Below are 20,872 nucleotides of genomic sequence, written 5' to 3'. Positions count from 1 at the left end.
TCCTTAAGTTGCCTTTGTCAGGCATGTTGTTGCAGCGAAAAGAAAAGTAACTAGTACAGGTCCCCAGGGTCCCTAGGGCCACCGACCAACCTCTTTAAACTCCTGAATCTGGGACTGGTCAAACATAGAGAAGACGTTGGAACTGGCTGTGCCTTCTGCTCTCTTCCGAGCTCTTCTGGGTGCCTGCGGGGAAGAGGTGAATCCTTGTAGCCAGCAGTCACCAGTGCCAGGCCAGCACGGGTCCCAGAACACCATGGTCCAGGTACCATTGCCCTCCGTCCTTGTGCACACAGCAGCCAACTATTTGTGTCAGCTAATGACTGTCTATGGGACAGGGCCTAGAGTCAGTATGGAGACACTCTGGACATGTCTGTGAGGGAGCTTCTAGACTAGTTAGTTAATTGAGGAGAGGAGACCCACCCTAAATGTGGGTGACATCATCCCACAAGCTGGGGTCTTGAACTGAGCACTGGCATTCATCTCTGCTTTCTGACTGCCGATGCAATGTGACTAGTTGCCTCATGCTCCTGTTGCCATGACAACCCCACCCAGAGATGGGCTGTATCCTCAAACTGTGAGCCAAAGCAAACCCCTCCTCCTTTAAGTTGCTTTTGTCAGGTATTTTGTCCTAGCATGAGAGAAGTAACTGATACAATGGTCTCACTTTTCTCAGCTCAGGCAAGAAGTTTGCAGTGTGTCCACTAAGCAGTGTGGGGCAACTGCTCCTGGCCCAGTCAACTACCCACCCACATCCAGGCTCCCAAAGCAGGTGGGATTGGAAGGTCTATCCTCAGACCTTCTGTGCACCTTCCTGTTCTCACCCCTGTAACCCCCTACTCTGTTGGAATCTGGCCTTCTTGTCTAGTTGTTAAAAGCTTCTGGAATATTCTCAGCAAGCTACCTAGTCTCTTAGTCCTGCAAGATTCATCCTGGACAGGACCTCAGGGCTCCCCATCCACTCACCTGGGTCCTTTCCCCACCCCAAACGTACGTGTGTGTGTGTGTGTGTGTGTGTGTGTGTGTGTGTGTGTGTGTAAGCACATGTCAGCATGTATGTATGTGGAGGTCAAAGGACAGTTTTCAGGAGTTGGCTGTCTCTCTTCTTCCACCATGTGGGAACCAGGGTTTGAACTCGGGACCTGAGACTTGGCAGCAAGCACCTTTTACTTGCTGAGCCACCTCTCGGTTATATTTTAGAGACAGGACCTCTCCTTGGTCAGAGCTTACCTGTTCAGCTGGGCTGGCTGGCCAGTGAGCCCAGGATTGTTATCTCCAACACTGGGATTACAAGCCTGTGCCACCACATCCAACTTTTTTTCCCCACCTGGGTTCTGGGGACCAAACTCAGGACCTCATGTTTACAGAGCAAGCATGCGGCCAACACAGTTCTCTCCCCAGCCCCTTAAAGCAACTCTTGATATCAGAGAGGAACAAAAGTCTGGGCTCATCTCCCCCTCCCCCCAGCCCACAACCCTCTCCCTCTCCAAGCATTCGTCTAGTCCCGCCTGCTGGGGATTCCCCAGTTTCCTGGCTACCACCTAGTACCTGTGTGGTCCCCCAACTCCCACCCCACTCTCCCCTCAATTCCCTAGGGGTCCTGGGCACATGTCAGGAGCAACAACCCAGTGGCTTATAATTAGCTTTTACTGGGTGCTAATCTTGAATAATCCTTTGAAAGGGGGTGCCTGGCAAAGAGGCCACACGTGGGATGTTGTAAGCCTAGGGAATGTTTATAAATCCCTTCAGATATCATAAAGAAAAGAACTCCATGCCTAGTTCATCTCACATAATTGCATATACATTTCCCTCTGATTATTAAAAAATGATCACTTCCGTTGGCAGGATATCTACCCATTCTCAGGACTGCAACCCCCCCTCACCCCATCACACAAACACACACACACACACACACACACACACACACACACACACACACCCCTCCGTATGCCTTCTCCACCCTGGCCTGTCAAGTCCACCTGGTCACAGGCCCTCCCGGGGGTTAGAACTCTGCAAGGCAGGAAGGGGTTATCTTTTATCTGGCTTGAAAGTTTAAGTTCATACTGCACCTTTGAAAGGTAAGTTTATCCCAAAGGGAACATTCCAAGGAAGAAGGGGGTCACCCAGACCTCAGTTTTCATCATAGCTTTTGTGATGAAAGGCAGATATTGTGACAAGAGAGATGGGCAAGTGGGTAAGAGTGCTTCCTGGAGAGACAGGAAGACCAGAGTTCAAATTCCCAGAACCCACAAGAAAATCCAGGTGCCTTTGCCCACACAGTTGTAACTCTAATGCTAGGGGAGATGGAGACTAGACCAATTCCAGAGTCAGTGAATGACCCTGTCTCAAGGGAATGTGGTAGAGAGTGACAGAGCAGGACACCTGATCTGTACTCAGATCACACACAAACAACATAAGACACATTCTTTAAGTCTCCATTGCCCTGCTTATATACACCCACTTTTTTTTTTTCAGAGTCTCACATAGCCCAGGCTAGCTTCAAACTCATTATGTAGCAAAGGATTACCTTGAATTTCTGACCTCTGTGTCTCCACCTTCCAAGTGCTGAGATGACTGGCATGTGTCACCATGCCCAGTATATGTGGTGCTGAGGGTGGAATGCAAAGCCTCATGGATGCCACACCCCAACAGTCTTCACTTATCAAATTGGAATAATGCCCATGTCAAGTTATCAGAACAATTACAAGACACCTGCTGGCCCCCAGTCAAAGCCTGGGTATAGTCCCCAGGACCCTGAGAGGAATCAGTCCCCCTCCTTGTCTCTAAAGAGCTTACAGCCCTGCAGGAGATGGGCCATTAATACAAGGTGATAAAAGGAAGGACAGATGCTGAGTCCCAGGCAGGGGACAGCTGCAGGGCCTGAGAGAAACCCACACCTCCAGAATGCTACAATTTGAGCCCCTGCGCAGCAGGCAACAGGAACCTTATCCTCCCAGGGAGAACATTGCCCTACATTCTATGAAGCCAGTCAGACCAGGCCACTCTCTCTCTCTCCACACACCTCTTCCTTATCCCGAAACCTTCATGGAATCAATGAACATCACCAAATCAGAACCCATGTAGATGGCAGGCTGGGAATCAGCTCGGTCTGTAGAGTGATGGTCTTGCTTGCACCAAAACCAGACCCATGTTAAAGGCAGATATTGGTAGCATGTGCCTATAATCCAAGTGTGAGGGATGAGGGAATGAGATCCTTGGGCCTCACTGGGCCACCGCCATTCTAGCCCAGTTGGTACTCTCCAGCTAACAGTAAAAGACCCTGTCTCAAAAACAAAAACAAGATGAATGGACCCGAGGAACAACACTAGAGGTGACTCTGGTCTTCACACATGGAGGCACACACAGTTGCACACATGGGAACACATGCAAACACACACCACAAACAAAAAGAAGCCACCTGGATGAGACTGGACACCTCTGAGACTGGATACCCAACAGAGACAACACAGGGTTGACCAAGTTCGAGTATCAACACATAGTCAATGGCCCATAGCTGCCAGTTGAGGGAACCAGTGAAAGGAGCAAGGTCAAAGTTGAGAAGGGAAAGTCCAGAATTGCACACAACATCAAGGTCCCCAAGACGAGACTAGAGTTGAGCAAGGTCAGGACTGAGGTTGGAGCTGAGAGGGAAGCAGGAAGAGAACCAAAGCCGGGTGCTGAGCTCGCTGCATGGAAACTGGGGGAGTGCAGGGAAGGTGGCCCCAGCCTACCATGGTCTGGCGTGCTTTGGAGTGCTGCAGCAGGTCTGGGGACAGCTCAGGGTGGCTCTTTAAATAAAACCCCTCCAAGCCAGGCACCATTCCAGTCCTAGACCACAGGCTGGAAGGTGACCAAGGACAGGATGAGGGGCGTTCAAGCCAGGCATCTCCCTGGGGCTGTGGGGAGTGGGTGGCAAAGGCCACACTGTGGAGACTGTCTAAGCCATGGGGATCTCCGACATCCCTAAGCCAACTGTTTTCTCTCTAGCCAAGGGACCATGGACCAGGAAGGGAGCAGGTGGCCAAGGACATGTGGAGTAAGTCAATGCCAACGACCAGTTGACTGCAGTCAACCTTTGGAATTCTAGGACCTCATACTGCTAGGAATTGGACCCCAGTGGGATAGTGGTGGATCCCATGGCAGAGGACAAACACACCATCAGGCAGAACTTACGTGGGAAGGAAGTTTTATAGGGAAGGGAAGGGAGCCAGGGAAGGGAGAGCTAGGGGAAGAGAGAAGAAAGAGAGAGAAAGACAGAGAGAGAGGAAGAGAAAGAAAAGAGTCAGAGAGACAGACAGAGATTTGTCTGCCTCCTCAGAGAAATGGCCAGAAAAAAAAAAAAAAAAAAAAGAGAGCAGAAGTGGGCAGAGCTTGACTCTTAAAAGGATCTCTGCACCTGCAAACAGAGCCAGAGTACTGCCTAACATGTGCAGAGGAGTGGTGCACTGTGTCAGGTTCCTAAGGGGCAGAGCCAGGCCTGCCTGGATTACAACACATACTCCCCAAATCTACAGATATTCAGGTCCTTTATACAGAGGATGTGGTATTAGCCTAGAAGCTGGGTACTTCTGTGTGATTAATTGGTTAATGTCTGGTGCTGGGGATTGAACTTGTAAACTTCAGTTGCAGATAAGGATTTTCCTGCTGTCCACACCTTTTATCCTTGCCTAATACTTTTGAGCATACGCAGAAACTGTGGCTCATATTGCTCTGTGGTTGGACAACTATCTTTATCCACTCCAGCCCAGGTCCCTCTTCAGAACTTGAAAATGCACAAAGTGAAGCCACGAGGGCTGGTGCATCTCTGCAACTCGAGCACTCGGGAGGTGACAGCGGAAAGGTCAGGAGTTAAAAGTCATCATGGCTATATAGCAAATCCAAGGCCAGCTACATGAGATCCTTTCTCAAAACAATAAAAAGGGCAACAAGAAATATACTTCATTGGTACAGCACTTGCCTAGAATCCCCCAGGGGTCTGGGGGCGTGGCTCAGCAGTAGAGCTCTTCCTAGAATCCTCCAATGAGGGGCTGAGGGTGTGGCTCAGTGGTAGAAGACTTGCTTAGAATGCACAAGGCCCTAGATTCAATCCTCAGTGCAGCACACACATGTGTGCAAGCACACATGGAGGGGGCACAAGAGAAAATGCACAGAACAGTGTTGAGGAAGCAGAGAGAACAAAAGAAATACATAGTTGACCTGATGAGGGAGCGTTACAAAGACTTTATTCACACACACACATACAAACCCATCTCCGGATGAGGACCCATCCAAGAATTCTACTGCTGAGCCACGCAGAGCCCACACCTGCTGCCAGTTCAGCCTCAAAGGCAGTCCCATTCCATCTAGCCGAGTTGGCTGCTGCATGGGGAAACCATGTGTGATTGGCTGCCAGGGCCATGCAGCTGCGGGTCCCCAAGAGCTAGAGAGCTTAGCTGTCCCCAGAGCTGGCTTCAAGCCCACAGGCCCTGGTACGGCTGATCCCTGCCTTGAGAAGAGAGAATATGATACTAATCAAACCAAGAGTGGCTGATATTTATAAACGAGAAGGTCACACCAGGCTCTAAAACAGGTCTTTGGAGACAGAGTTAATATTTCCTTTCTTCCTTTCAACAGCATCTCATTGTGTAGCCCTGGATGGCTAAAAACTCACTATGTAGACCAGGCTAGTCTTGAGTTCCCAGAGCACCAACGGCCTGCCTCTGTCTCCCAAGTGCTAGGATTAAAAGTATGTGCTACCATACCCCACCAGAGTCAAATTTTAACCCACTTTCCAGGTGAGGAAATTGAGGGACCAGTGGGCTAAGTCACATTTACTCCCCCTCACAACTGATATGGCTGGTAAGAGGAGGTGGAGCTAAGGAGAGTGGCCCTTTCAAATGGGTTCATAAAAAAGCTTCTAGAAGATTCTATTCATATAAACATACCTCTCCTCATGAATGTGCCTTAATCTGGGACTAAAGTCCACTTTCTCTGGCCTTCCCCACCTCCAGCCCCTCACTGGGGATTCTAGGCAGGTGCTCTACCCCTGAGCCACACCCCAGCCCCTCACTGGGGGATTCTAGGCAGGTGCTCTACCACTGAGCCATGCTTCCATCCCTTTGCTGGGGAACTGTAGACAGGTCCTCCGCTACTTATTCATGCCCTCTCCTGTGGCTGGGGATTCTAAGCAAGTGCTCTAACATTGAATCACATTCCCAACTCTTCATTGGACTTCCACTTATACTGGGGGCCAGGTCCTTCCATGCCACCTTCAGAGAATCCCAGGAGAGCCATCACACACTCCATAGGCATTCAGTAGGCTCCACCCACTGAAGGTGACCCTGGCTAGGGCAGAAGCCCTGGAATCTAAGATTAGCCCACAATAGACTTAGGGGTGGATAGACAGGCCATGTGACTGTAGCAGGTGCTGGTTTCTTTTTGAGTGCATGTGTGGTACAAGTGGCTGCTCTTTGTGCCAGCTGTGGTGCGGGTACTGTCTTTTCTTGCCAGGCCATAAGCCTGACCCTGGATCCTCTTGGCTCTGGGCTTAATGAGGGGGACAATGACAGCATCTAACCTCCAACTCTGAAAAGCCTAGGACAGCTCTGGGCAAGCAGAGTGCTCATAGCCTGCCCAGGGGAGTGCCACTAGGAATAACAGTGAACCTTCATCCTAGCTGGAGCCATGCAAAGCCAGAGAGTACAGTGAGGTGTCTGGGGAATGTCTGCCCAGAGAGACAGGTATTTCTCAGATCACACCCAAGCCAGCTGGAGCAGGTGATTTCACCTTTCAACTCTCCATTCCTCCCTGCCTGCCCTGCCCTGTGTGTGTGTGTGTGTGTGTGTGTGTGTGTGTGTGTGTGTGTGTACCAAAGACCAACTGCAAGGGTTCCTCAGGAGCATCCCACCTATTAGTTTTGAAACAGAGTCTCTCATTGGCCTTGAACTGACCAATTGGACTAGGCAAGATGGTCAATGAGCCCCCAGCGAGCCTCCTGTCTTCTCCCCCAGCCATGGGATTACAAACGTGTTACCTGCTTCTTTATATAGGTGCTGGGGATCAAACTGCAGTCTCATGTTTGCATGGCAAGCACTAAACTTCTGCTAAATTCGTACTTATAACTCCCCAAAGTCAACAAGCTACCCTAGTCTCCCTACCCTCAACCTTGACCAGAGCCCCTATGCTGATATACACTGTTCCTCAAAATCTTCTTCCTGCCATGCATGGTGGCACAGGCTTGTCATCCCTGCTATTTAGAAGAATGGGGCAGGAGCATCATGAGTTCAAGACCAGCTGGGGCTGCAGAGTGAGTTCCATGACAGGCCGGGCAAGTTACGGAGATGTCTCAGAGTGAAAAGAAAAAGGAAAGGAAGAAGAAATGAGGGGAGAGAAGGAGAGGAGAAAAAGGGCTGGGGATACAGCTCCGTAGCAGCATGATGGGCTCCCAGAATGTTATTCTTACACAGCCGTCAATATGTCAATTGTCTGACAGACTTTCTGTTCTGTAAGATCCAAGGAGCCTAAGGAACCCATCTGAGTCCGCCATTGTCAGGGCCTCAGTGTGTGAAATTTTGCCAGCTGGAAAGTTCTTTGGAAGGTTGTGAACGCACTGGAATGTGGAGCTTGGCTGCTGGAGGTAGCTATATGTGTTGAGGACAGAAAGGAAGGAAGATATTAACACTTCCACTGAGCCACACCCCCAGCCTCTCACTAGGGGATTCTGGGTGGGGGCTCTACCACTGAGCCACACCATCAGCTATCTTTTTGTTGTTATTTGCTTGTGTAGTTTGTGTCCTTTAAACATCAACTTGACACATCCTTGAGTCTTAGTTGAGGAACTGCATAGATCAGATTGGTGTGTGAGTGTGTCTGTAGGGAATTGTCTTGATTATTAAATGATGTAGGAGAGCCCAGCCCACTGTGGGTGGTCCCTTTTCCTGTAGGTGAACCTGGGGTGTATAAGAAAACTAGCTGGACATGAACCTGTGAGCAAGCCAGCAAGCATCGTTCCTCCATGGTTTCTGCTTCAGCTTGCTGCCTTGACTTTCCCTCACTGACAAACTGTGACCTGGAAGTGTAAGTCAAACCACCCCTTTCCTTCCCAAGTTGATACTGGTTGGGGTATTTTATCACAGAAACAGAAAGGAAACCAGAACAGTCCCAGGAGCCAAACTCGATGTAGCTCAGGCTATCTGTGAACTTGCTATGTAGCCAAGGATGCCTTGACCTCCTAAGCCTCCTGCTTCCCCCTCCTGAGTGCTAGGTTTGCACCACTGTACCTGGCTGTCTGATTCCTGTCAGGTGCCACTCGAGAGGATCCCATCAGGAACAGGGGTCAACTCCCATACTACACCTTCCTGCCCTGATGGACCTACGCACCCTGAATCTCTGAGGCATGAGAAACCTTTCCTTTCCCAAACTGTGTCACCCTGATTAGAAAAGTAACTGACCATAGCACCCTTTGCCACTTTCTTTCAGGTGGCCTTTCCTTGCTCACCCCCTCTGATAGGGAGCTCACTCCCGGAGCTAGTCTTCAAGGCAATTCAGACCAGCATCTGCTACTGTGATGGAGAACTCATGATCAATGACCCTCAAGGTTGGGAACAATTTAGTGACCTAGTTAGACAGTGCCTTCGGAGTTTATTTGAGCACTAAATATCTGTTGAGGTCTTTCTGAGACACCATGCCCTGTGCTGAATAATACCAGTGTGGCTCCAGAGAGTGCCACCATCCATTTAGAGGAAATTGCTTCTATGAGTGGATGTCCCCACATTGGGCCTAAAATACAGAGGGCATGATGAGTTTTGTTTTTGTGGTTCTAGAAAGAAAAGGCAAATTTTTGAATGTTCTAGCACACCCATAAAGGTGTGAGGTCACAAAGCATGAGAGGTCATGGTCAAATAGGGAGACACAGACAATGAAAGAGTAGCCTCCAGAGCCCATGGAAAGTTGGATGTGGTGGTACACCTGGATTAGCACCCAGGAAGCTAAAGCAGGAGGATCCGGAGTTCAAAGCCAGCCTAGGTTACATAGCAAGATCCTGCCTTGAAAATCAAACCACTGCAATAAACACATGGCTGGGGAGATGACTCAGTCTGGGTTTGATACCCACACAAAAAAACACAGGCATATGGGAGCACTCTTACAATTGCAGATGAGAAGACAGGGACAGGAAGAGCGTAGTAGGACTTGTTGGTCAGGCAGCCAGGCTGGATCAGCAAACTACAGGCCAAGGGAGAGACCCTGTCTCAAAAAAAACAAAATGTAGAGTTGCTGAGGTAAGCGACCAAGGTTTACGTCTGACCTCTACATGTACAATACATGCACTTACACACACACACACACACACACACACACACCATCCCACAAAGAACCCAGAAAAGAGAATAGTTCCCAGGCTTAGTGTCAAGCTCCATCTCTTCTGGTTTATACTACCTCAAGAGCTCAGAGGTGTTATGATAATAAAGCCTGTGGGGAACCTTGGCAGATTCCATGGTGGGTGAGGGTGACCAAGGCAGACAGAGCTTAAGTTGGAAGTTTTATTAGAAAGGGAAGGGAGGGGGAAGGAAAGAGAAAAGAGGTAAAGAGACACCGAGACAGAGAGAGGACAGACAAGAAGAAGGAGACAGGAAAAGTCCTGTCTGCCACAGGAGAACAGCAGGAAAGAGAGAGGGAAAAGAGAGTAAGTGGGTGGAGGTCTTTCTTTTAAAGGGGTCCTTTGACCTGTGTGCAGACCAGGGCATTCTGCCTGAGGGCATTCTGTCAGGAGACAGAGGCAGGAGTCCTGAGTCCTTACAAGAGGGGTAGACTGAGCCTGCCCCTTTCTCCTTGAAGGCATCAACCCACAGCTATTTTTACAGCAGGATGTCTGAGGCCACTGGTCCTTTGAACAGAGTCCGCTCACGTGTTTCTGTAGTACGTATACCCTGGTTTGGCCCGCACTTGCGTGGCTGCAGCTGTAATGCAGGCACGAGGCATTCTGGGAGACATTCTGGTTTTAAAGGCTGTCTCACCTAAAGGACAGGAAGCTCCTTGCTGGGGGTGGGGGTGGGTGCCTGGAAAGAATGGGACACCAGGGACTTTGGGGGAAAATCCAAACACCCTTCAATTGTCCTTGAAAGATCCCCACCATTGCCTGATAATTAAAGACCAGACAGAGGTGTGTAGCCACTTCCTTTGGGATGAGAGGAAGGTCGGGAGAATAAGAAAGAGACCACCAGGCTGTAAATCTGGGCTTTGCCTTGACTACAAACTGTTGAACTGTTACATTGGAGAAGCTCCTGGCCAGACCTAATCTTTGTCTCCTAGTCAGGTTCTGTCTTATCAGGAGCCGGGGTGGGACCTCAAGACTCCGGGAGATGTCTTCTCTGAATACATGACAGATCTGAAGCTCAAAGCTGGGGACAGGGGTCTGCTCTAGTTTCCTTTCTATTGCTGTGATAAAAAACATGCTGATAAAAACATTTTGGGAAAGAAGGAAAGGGTTTGTTTCATCTTATACTTTCAGGTCACAATCCATCATCAAGGAAGCCCAGGACAGGAACTCAAGTCAGGAACCTGGAGATAGATAGATAGGTAGATAGATAGATAGATAGATAGATAGATAGATAATAGATCACATATCTGACAGGTTGTGGAGTAGAAACTGATACTCAGACCTTTCTTCAGGACCTACCTATGGCCAAGCCAACCCAGAAAGACAGGAAACTACCACTTGTGAGACAGTATGACTGCAATGACATTCTCTACAGCCAAGAAAGGTTGTACTTAGAAAGGAACTAGAGATGGGAGGAGAGGCCTAGTCCTGTTATGATTTAATTTTTTGGTTTTGGTTTTGATTTGTGAGACAGAATCTCACTAATGAGAGTCTCACTAATAGCAGGCTGTTATCATTTCACTATGTAACCCAGGCTTCTCTTGAATTTATAATCCTCCTGCTTCTACCTCCTATGAGTAGGGGCTTCAGGCCAGTGAAACCATACATGGCTGTTATGGTTTCAATCTGAAATGTTCCCCAGCAGGCCTGTGGATGTGCACAGCTCAGTGGGTAGAGTGTTTGCCTAGCATGCACAGAACTCTGGATTTAGTCCCCAGTGCCATGTAAACCTGGCATCATGGTTGCACCCCTGTAGTCCCAGCACTTGGGAGGTGGGACCAGAAGGCTCAGAAATTCATTTCCTCCTACACAGTGACTTGGGTTACACGAGAGCTTGTCTCCTTTCTTTTCTCTTTTTTCAAAATATTTATTTATGAATGAAACAAGATCTTGTTATGTATCCCTTGTCCTGGAACTCCTCACTTAGATCAGGCTGCCTTCTAACTCACAGAGATGGTGTGTGTGTGTGTGTGTGTGTGTGTGTGTGTGTGTGTGTGTGTGTGCAAGTGCACACAAACATGTGAATGTCAAAAGGTCACCTTAGGCATCATTCCCCAGGACTGCCCACCGTGTCTTTTGAGACAGAGTCTTATATTAGCCTGGAGTTTTTCCATTTGCCAAGGCTGGAACAAGCCCCAGGGAATTCCAGGGATTCCCCACCCCCACCCCATCTCTGCCTTCTCACTGTTAGGTTTACAAACATGCATTGCCATCCCCAGATTCTATGTGCGGTTGCTGGGATTCAACACAACCGCACCGCCCCCCCCCCATGCTTGTAAGGCAAACACTGTACCAACTGAGCCATCTCCCTAGATTTAGACTTGAGTTTTGGGATTTTTGAGACAGAGCCTTATTATTTAGCCCAGGTTGTCCTGAAACTCATGCTGTATAGCCTAGAATCCATCAGAATTCACAATTCCCAAACGCAGATCTTGGTTCTCTTTCTCTTCCTTGTGCAGCTGGGGAAGCTGAGGCCCGGGACACAGGCAGTGCATTCAAGGGGCCACAGTGTTTGTAGTGGAGATCAACCCTGCCCATACAACCCAGGACCTCAGTAACTTACTTGCCTGCAGATCCCCCACACAGGGCAGCTTGGGCAGGGACTGGTCTGAGGCCTCCCCAAGGCCTACAGGGTGCCAAACGGACCCAATTTGCTGTACTAATGCCTCCTCCCACCCTCCCCTGAGGCCCCCAACTGACAGCCAATGAACTGAACAAACTATAATTATGTTGAGCTACATCAGCCTCCTGACTGAGGGATTAGCCAGGTATAGGGAAGCCTACACCCTGGGCAGGCCCTTCACACCCACAGGTGAGACTCCTCCCTCAACATGACCTCAGGCAATTCCTTGAACCCAGCTTCCCATCACCAGCTGGGGCCTGACTAGGGAGAGAAAAAAGTAGGAGCCACCCAGCACACAGATGTTACCTCGGAACAGTTTGGAGTCATAGAAAAACTGCAGAGACTGTACTGACACTCACTCGTCCCTACCCTAGCTAGCTGTCCTTGAGTCACGCCCCCAGTTCCTCACTGGTAGATTCTAGACATGTGGTCTACTACTGAGCCACACAGCCCTCTTTTACTTTTTATTTTGAGAAGGTCTTGTGCATAGGCCTTTCATCCCAGCTACTCAGGAGCCTGAGGCAGGAGGAGCTCAAGATAGTCTGAGCTACAGAAGGAGTTCCAGTCCTGAGTGAGTTCAAGGTCATCCTGGGCAACTAGTGAGCTCCAGAAGGTACTACAGCCCTCACCTTCCATGATGACAGAGACAAGGTGATTAAACCATTGCCTAAAAAGACATCGCTTGCTGTTTCTAGAAAGGCAAGGGTCTTGGATAGCTTGCATTGTTTGTTTATGCTATTGAGATGTGGATGTCATGCCTGGAGCTGTAGCAGCTGACTTGGGGCCAGGGGGGACTTTAAAGATACACGAGGCAAGTGCCCAAAGGTGGTGAAGAGGAGAAAAACCAAAACAAAACAGGGACACTTAGGCCATCATAGAAATACAGAGAGAGAGAGAGAGAGAGAGAGAGAGAGAGAGAGAGAGAGAGAGAGATCTATCTCAGGACTTCTTATATGCTAAGTTTCCCCTCGGTTTATACCATTCTTTGGTCGTTCTGCTGCTCATAGTCAAACACAGTCATTTTGTGTTTGTGCTCCCATTTTCTTTGGGAAGAGGTGCTCACCCAAGTGGGCACATGGGACGCAGAGGACAATGTCCGGTGTCTCCTCTATTGATCTCTGCTTTATTTTTTAATTTTAGATACAGTTATTTTACATTTATGAGTATTTGCCTGCCTATATGTTTGTGTATCTTGTGTGTGGCTAGTGCCTGCAGAGGTCAGAAGGGAGCATCAGATTTCCCAAAACTGGAGTTATGGATGGTTGTGAGTCACCATGTAGATGCTGGGAACTGAACCTGAGTTCAGAACAAGTGCCCTTAACCACATTTTTTTTTAAGTGTCTCTCATTGAACTGGGAGGTCACCCAAGTACCCTAAAATGTCTAGCTAACAAGTCCCAGGGGTCCTCCAGTTTCTGCCCCTCACATGCCACATGCCCAACTGTTTACAGGGGTGCCAGAGAACGGAACTAAGGTCCTCACACTTGTGCAATAAGCATTTTAACTGCTGAGCCTGCTCTCTAAGCCCCAACATGGCCTTTGAAGTAGGCTCTCTCACTGAGACCAGGAACTCACCAATTCAGCTCAACTGACTGGCCAGTGAGCCCCAGGACCCTGTCTCTACTCCCCCAGCACTGGGATTACAAGAATATACCACCATGCTCAACTCGTTATGTGGGTTCTGGGGCTCAAATTCAAGTCCTCATGCTTGTCAGGCAGACAATAGATGGACAGCCATCTCCCCTGCCCCCGAACACAATCGTCAATTAATAGAGACTATTTGGGGGAAGCTTTGCCTTGGAGGACAAACACGAGTTCAATGGACTCAAGGGATTTCCAGCTACTGACTCCAGGAAGTACTGGGAGTCTGGGCGGGGGGAGGGGGGGCGGGGGGGGGGGGGGCGGCTCTTATCACTTCCTCACGAGGAGGCCAAGAGTTTCAGGTGGCCTGCTATCAAGACTTACCTAAGCCTCCAGCCCATCTCCCTAACCACACCCTGGCGCTGAGGCGTGCCCCCTCCCTGGGCCCCAGAGAGCCAACTTGCACAGCAACTCAACCTCAGGACCCCACCCTGCCTGCTCTCTGGAGGAGCAAAGGTTCTGCTTTCCAGGGAGCAAGCAAGTGTCTCTGCTCAGCCTTGTTTACAGTTGTTGAACTATTTTCGTCAAATTAATTAAATACATGCTAAATCTTCTCCAATTTGTTGTGCAACAAATTAAAGATGCTAAGATCGCGAAATCCACACAAAACCTGTTTGTTCCGATAAATACCCACGTGACAACCCTGAGTCATGTGATCTAGTTCCACCCCCCTGCATCAGGGCAGAACCCTGACCACCCTCCCCACACCCCAGGGTGCCTAGGCTCCCAGGGAGTATCCGTGGCTTCCCATACTTCTCTAACCATTATACAAGTGTGTGTGTGTGTGTGTGTGTGTGTGTGTGAGTGTGAGTGTGTATGTGTGTGTGTGAGTGTGTGTGAGTGTGTGTGTGTGAGTGTGTGTGTGAGTGTGTGTGTGTGTGTGTGTGTGTGTGTGTGTGTGTGTGTGCCATAGGACAGTCTTGGGTATTATTTTTCCTCAGACATCATCCACCATTTTTTTTTTTTTTTTTTTTTTTGAGACAAGGTTTCTCAGTCCTGGAACTTGCCAAGTAGCCTAGGCTTAAGTAAGTGGCTAGTTTCCAAGCCCCAGGGATCCCGACTGACTTCATTGCCCCAGTTCTGGGATTATAAATGGACTCCACCATAGTCAACTTTTTTAGTTTTTTAATTGGTTTGGAGGAGAGGGGTTGTTTTTAAGACAAGATAGATTTCTCTGTGTAGTCCTGGCTATCCTGGAACTCATTCTGTAGATCAGGCTGGTCTCGAACTCACAGAGACCCATCTGCTCTGCCTCCCGAGTGCTGGGATTAAAGGTGTGTGTCATCATGCTTTTTAAAAAAACTCCAGCTTTTAAAAAAGAGAGTTCTGGGGATCAAACTCAGGTCCCCATTCTTGCACAGGAAACACTTTACTAATAGAAGCATCTCCCAGCCCCTACCATGATGACTCTTTATATAGAGAGTTGTTCTTATGTAAAAGTTTAAAAATTAGAGAAGAAGCTGCAAGATGGGGCTGGTGTGATGGAACACGAACTAGGAGATACATTAACCATAGAGTTTTATTACCAGGCAGGAGATCGAGAGGGGGAGAAATGAGAAAAGACAGGGTAAGAGCAGAACAGTAAGAGAGAGAAGAAGGTCAGAGCTAGAGAGTAAAAGAGCAAGAAGCGAATAAGAGAGAGAAATGGAAGAACAGAGCAGAGCAGAGAGTAAGAGAGAAGAATTAGTGGTCGACCACTGGAAAATAGAGAGAGAGAGGAAGGATGTGGGCGAAGGCTTAAAAGGGAGAGCTCTCGCATGCAGTCCTCACAAAGGTCCATACTGTGTAACAAGTGACATGGGGATGATGTGGTACGATACTGTGTGTGCCCCACTAGTTGTCAGTGGGTGGGGTCAGCCTGGTGTTTTAGTCCCAACATACAGGACATGACCTCTGGGAACACAGAATATAGGTACCCAGCCAAGTTGACACACCCTGGGATGCTAGCTGTCCAGCTGCAGTCTGGGTAGGCAACCACTATGCATGCAGGATTTTCTCCCAGCTCTGGACTCTTGCTCCAGGCAAGGCTTTGGCTGAAGAAGTCACAGCAGGCCAAACCATGGCCCCAGGAGTCCTTTGTGCTCTAGAATGTATGCCAACATCATTGCCTCCTTAATCCAGCCCTCCATACACACTCTGGTGTATCCCCATTGTCTGATAAATACAAGGCAGAGCACCTTCATGAGGGTTCTTCATCTTGCAGGGGCTGGTGAAATAAAGATGGCATAGTTGTCCCAATGAAAGAATAAGCACAGAGAGCTCTCCATACACAGGCCTGTATATCACATATCTAGAATTGTGCAAATATTAAATTATCAATATTAGAACATTTATATATAATTTATGCACATATAATATGTAAGTCATTGTAACTGATAGTCAATTTACTGCTCTGTAGGGCACCAAAAGTTATTCTCCCATTTGACTGTATTTTTGCATATATATATTTTGCAATTCAATTCTCTCTTTTTTCTAGCCACTTTCTAATCTTTAGTAATCACTGTTCTACCTTTTCTCCATTGAGATCAACTCTTTTGCTTCTATGTAGGTAAATACATGTGATACTTGTCTTTTGTGGTATTTGTCTTTCTGTGTCTGAAAGCCATGTACTAACAAGGTCTGCAAATGACCTGATGCTTGGTTGGAGACCCTCCACAGTAAAGTCTCTGGACTCCAACAAGTGCTCAGGTATATGGATCACCTGGAATGAGAGAGGAAGAGTCATGGGGCAGGGTAGCATATGCCTGTTCTATACCCAGCTAAACTAGCCAGCAACCCTGAATTCTTTACCCAATTAAATTAGCCAACATCACAGGTGGTTGTTGAGACTTGCAGACTTTCAAAATACCTGTCAATTCCTCTCAGAGAAAGGAAAGTATAAATAATTCAAGAAAGAGGAAGAAATGGGATGCACACAAACGTGACCAGCCCAGGGGAATAACAAAGAGTACCCTGGATGACAGGATCCAGATTAGCAAAGAGGATGTATAAGAGCAAACAAAAAGACTCCATGGAGAATGGGGAGTTCATAGATCTGGTAGTTTTCCCTGAACTTTAGAACAACTTAAGAGGCAATAAATGGAAGCAAAAGAACAACGTTTAGAATCTGCAACAGAAATAAGAACAGGAGGAAGAGCTGAAAAGACCAGAATTGGCACAAGACCAAGTTCTCAGCACAAAGATTTATTTGCCCTAGAGGGACAAAGAACAGGGAATAAAAGACAAAAACAGAAGATAGAGGATGACCGAGAAGGAAAAAGGAACAAGGGGAAGGGAGAAGGAGTATTTATCCCCCACCATGGTGGGGAAGCCAAAGTAACATGCATCTCTGTGTAGAGAGGAGACAGATGTGGCACACAGGCAAATGTCACACGCCTTTAACCCCAGCAATCGGGGGGGGGGGGGGGCAGAGGCAGGCGGTCTCTGTGAGTTCGAGACCAGCCTGGTCTCCAGAGTGAGTGCCAGGGCTGTTTCACAAAGAAACCTGTCTCGCACACACACACACACACACACAGAGAGAGAGAGAGAGAGAGAGAGAGAGAGAGAGAGAGAGAGAGAGAGAGAGGGAGGGAGGGAGGGACGGAGAGACAGAGAGACAGAGACAGAGACAGAGAGAAACAACAAGAAGAAAAGAAAGAAGAGTGCTTGCTGATGGTCTTCAAGAGAACCCGGTGCAGCTCCACAGCACCCACATCAGGCAGCTGCAGCACCAGGGATCTGACTCTTTTCCTGGCCTCTTCAGACACTGCATGTGTGTGCACACACCCACACTCACACCCATAAATTAAAAAAAAATCTTTTAAGGAAATGGTTATTTTGGAAGGGAAACAGGAAGGGGAACTTGAGTTATGTCCACAGTCCTCTGACCAGAAAGTCTCCAAACATGGTGTTAGACCTTTGTTGCCGTGACAAAGCACCTGACTCAAACAACTGAAACAAGGAATGATTTGTTCTGACTCATGGATTCAGTCCATTGTTTTGGGCCTGAGGCAAGGCAGAGCCATCTCACGGAAACAGCACACTTCATGGAAGACAGGAAGCAGAAAGAGGAGCAACAGGGAGTGATCCACTTCCTCTAATCCCACCTTCCGCAGGTCCATCGCCTCTCAGTAGTCTGCAAAGCCAGGCCTGGGCCCCGTACAGGAGGTGGTCACACTCTACTTTGACCCTTGTTTCAAGAACCCCCAGAAATTCAGGCCCAGCTTCTGGCCCCTCCACTCTCTCACTCTCTCCGTCTTTGTGTGCCTCTCTGTCTCTGTCTGTCAATCTGTCTGTCTGTCCCGTCCCCCCACCCGTGTGTGTGTGTGTGTGTGTGTGTGTGTGTGTGTGTGTGTGTGTGTGTGTGGAAGTACACACACATATGTGTGCACGTGGGTAAGACCAGAGAACACCCTGGGATGTCATTCCTTTGATGTTGTCCACCCCTTGGGTTGCTTCATTTTTAACACGGTCTCATGTAGCCTAGGCTGGCCTCAAATTCACTATGAGCTAAGAATGACCTAGAACTTCTCATCCTTCTGTCTCCATCTCCCAAGTGCTGGGGTTCGAGGACTGAATCACCATAACTAATTTATAGGGTGCTGGGGATCAAACCCAGGACCCTGTATGTGCTAGACAAGCACTCTATCGATTGAGCTGCCTGTCCACCTTATTTTTCTGAGACAGAGTCCTTGCTTGCCTTGAACTCATCAATTTGGTCATGTTGAATGGCCAGTGAGCCCCAGGGTTCTACTTGTCCACAGGCTCAGGGACTTACAAGTGAATACCAGCATACCTGGCCTTTTATTTTAATGTGAAATGTGGGGATGAAACATAGTTCTTCATAAGAAAAGCATGTTACACATTGCTGACTAAGCTGTCTCCACAGATTCTCAAAGACCTCACACTGATGCAGAGATGGGAGAAAGGTAACACAATGTGAGATACTAAAGTCATTTTCCTGTAAGGAAGGGAGTTTAGGATGCCCAGCTCTTATCTGCAAACATCTGTCAAAGAAGATGGTGTCACTGGGCCGTGGTCTCTATCTCAGGTTGCTGAACAATGGGCAGATGGCTTTAGGAAAGATGTTTAAATGAGGAAGCCATCTAGAGAAGAGTGAGTTCCCTGCCACAGGAGGTATGTGAATAGAGACTGTGGGCTTGGCAGGAATCCAGCATAAAATAAGGAATTTCCCCATCCAAAAAAAGAAAAAAAAAAAGGTAGGATAAGAGCAATGGGATAGCCGGGCGTTGGTGGCGAACAACTTTAATCCCAGCACTCAGGAAGCAGAGGGAGGGGGATCTCTGTGAGTTCGAGACCAGCCTGGTCTACAAGAGCTAGTTCCAAGACAGCCTCCAAAGCCACAGAGAAACCCTGTCTCCAAAAAAAAAAAAAAAAAAACCAAGAAAAAAGAAAAAGAGCAATGGGATGGAGGAGAGAGAAAAGAAACAAAACAAAAAACAAAAACAAAACAGGACCTATGTCCAAAACATAGGGTTGAGACGGGGTTTCTCTGTGTAGCCCCTGCCTGTCCTGAAACTCTCTCTGTAGGCCTGGCTGGCCTCAGAATTACAGAGATCCACCCGCCTCTAGTGCTAGGATTAAAGGTGTGTGCCACCAAAACAATCCATCTTTTTAATAAGTTGGTTGTGGGGATCAGACTCAGGTCTTCATGCTTGCAGTGGAAACACTTTATCAATGGAACCATCTCCCAGCTCCTACCATGGTGATGTAGGAGTTTGCTGCCACACCTAGCCCAAGGACACTCTTAAAATGAAATGAAGCTCTTATTTGTGGCAAATGAGAGACTGAGATGTTGCTTAGACTGTCTGTGAGTGCCACCTGAGGGACAAGCCCAAATTCAAAAGGACCGATTTGTCTTTCCTATTAATGAACCACAGTGATTTTGGTGCCATCCTGATTTATTTGTTTAGACTGGGCCACCCTCCTGCTTCCTCGTCTGAGGTGTTTGGTGAAATTATTTGTGGAATGGATGAATCTATACAGTGCACAAAGCATGCCCGTACTGTTTATACAGTGGCCATCAACTTGACTCCCAAGCCCTCATCTCTCCACCAAAGAATCAGAACAGTATTAGATGCCTTGAAACCTGCTGTATGTCCAGCTGGAATGATGGCTCAGCCAGTAAAGTACTTACCACACAAGCTTGAGGGTCTGAGTTTGAATCCCCAACCCCATGTAAAAAGCTGCGCATGGAGGCACACAGTTATAACTCTAGATCAGGCAGAGGCCAGCAAATCCCTGCAGTTCAGTCTAGCTGAGTTGGTGAGCTGAAGGTTTCACCTTCGTCTCAAAGAATAATTTGGAGAATGCTAGACCTCTGGCCCCCATGTGCATGTACTCATGAGAGAATGTACATACACTGAACATGCATGCACAAACATGCAGAGGAGCATGGAAAAGGCGGAGAGAAAGAAGGGGGGATGGAGGGACAGAAAGAGGGATGAAATAGAGGAAAGAGAGAAAGACATTATGTCCCTCCTGGAAGCCACTGTCCAGCTTCAGGTTAATTAATTACTCCCTTGAAGCCCACATAGGTATTCACTACCAATGTGTAAGCTGCACCTTAAAAAAAAAAAAAACATCATAGTCAGTTCTCCATGACTTCCTTCTCCAGAGTGTTTGGAGCCTTATACATTTATGTGGGAGACTCATACATATTCACTCTGTTTAAAGTGGTCCTCCCTGTGGATTCCATCGGATGCCTGCTCTGGAACTCAGTGGTTCTGCTTCTCCATTTCAGTTCTTGTTTATTTTGATGTGGCCGGATTTGGAGGTGTGTGGGTGGGACTTGCATCTCAGAGAGGAAGAATGACTTCAAGGTACCTGAGAAGGAATGCAGGGCTGAGTCAGGGTCTGCTGTATTCAAACTGCCTGCCAGAAAGGGGCCACCTGGGTCCCTATCAGTGGGATAAAACAGCCTGCAGTAGTGATGCACGCCTATCATCCCAGCACTCAGGAGGCAAAGGTAGGCGGATCTCTGTGAGTTTGAGGCCAGCTTGAGCTAGTTTCAGGACAGGCAAGGCTGCACAGAGAGACCCTGTCTTGAAAAAACAAAACAAAACCCTCATTCCTCTCCTTCCTCCTACTCTTCCTCCATCTTCTCCTCCTCTTCCTCCTTCCTTTTCTCCTCCATTTTTTCTTCCTCTTTCAATTTTCCTCCTTCCCTTCCTCTTCCTTTCCTCCTTAGCCCAGGCTCATGATCCACCTGCCTCAATCTCCCACATTCTCAGACTACAGCTGTGCCACCTGCCCAGG

At 48.2% G+C, this 20,872-nt stretch overlaps 1 protein-coding gene across 2 annotated transcripts in view; it reads right to left on the bottom strand.

Moving 5' to 3' along the window:
* Window positions 1–20,654, bottom strand: part of Myl10 (myosin light chain 10) — a 41,444-nt gene extending 20,790 nt beyond the window's left edge. The window contains exons 1-2 of one of the 2 annotated variants that reach the window (XM_035443397.1): window positions 20,272–20,654; window positions 91–183 (exon numbers count right to left, since the gene is read on the bottom strand). In XM_035443397.1, coding sequence (XP_035299288.1) covers window positions 91–126 — 36 coding nt within the window. In that variant the 5' untranslated portion in view covers window positions 127–183; window positions 20,272–20,654. Of the gene's footprint in view, window positions 1–90; window positions 1,449–20,271 lie in introns of those variants that run through there. The other variant, XM_027416286.2, reaches the window with a different exon arrangement.
* Window positions 20,655–20,872: the final 218 nt, after the last annotated feature.

The sequence above is a fragment of the Cricetulus griseus genome, chromosome 4 (genome assembly GCF_003668045.3).
Source record: "Cricetulus griseus strain 17A/GY chromosome 4, alternate assembly CriGri-PICRH-1.0, whole genome shotgun sequence".
Classification (NCBI taxonomy): Eukaryota; Metazoa; Chordata; class Mammalia; order Rodentia; family Cricetidae; genus Cricetulus; species Cricetulus griseus.
The sequence above is the reverse complement of the archived record's forward strand: the minus strand, read 5'-3'. Positions and strand labels throughout refer to the sequence as shown.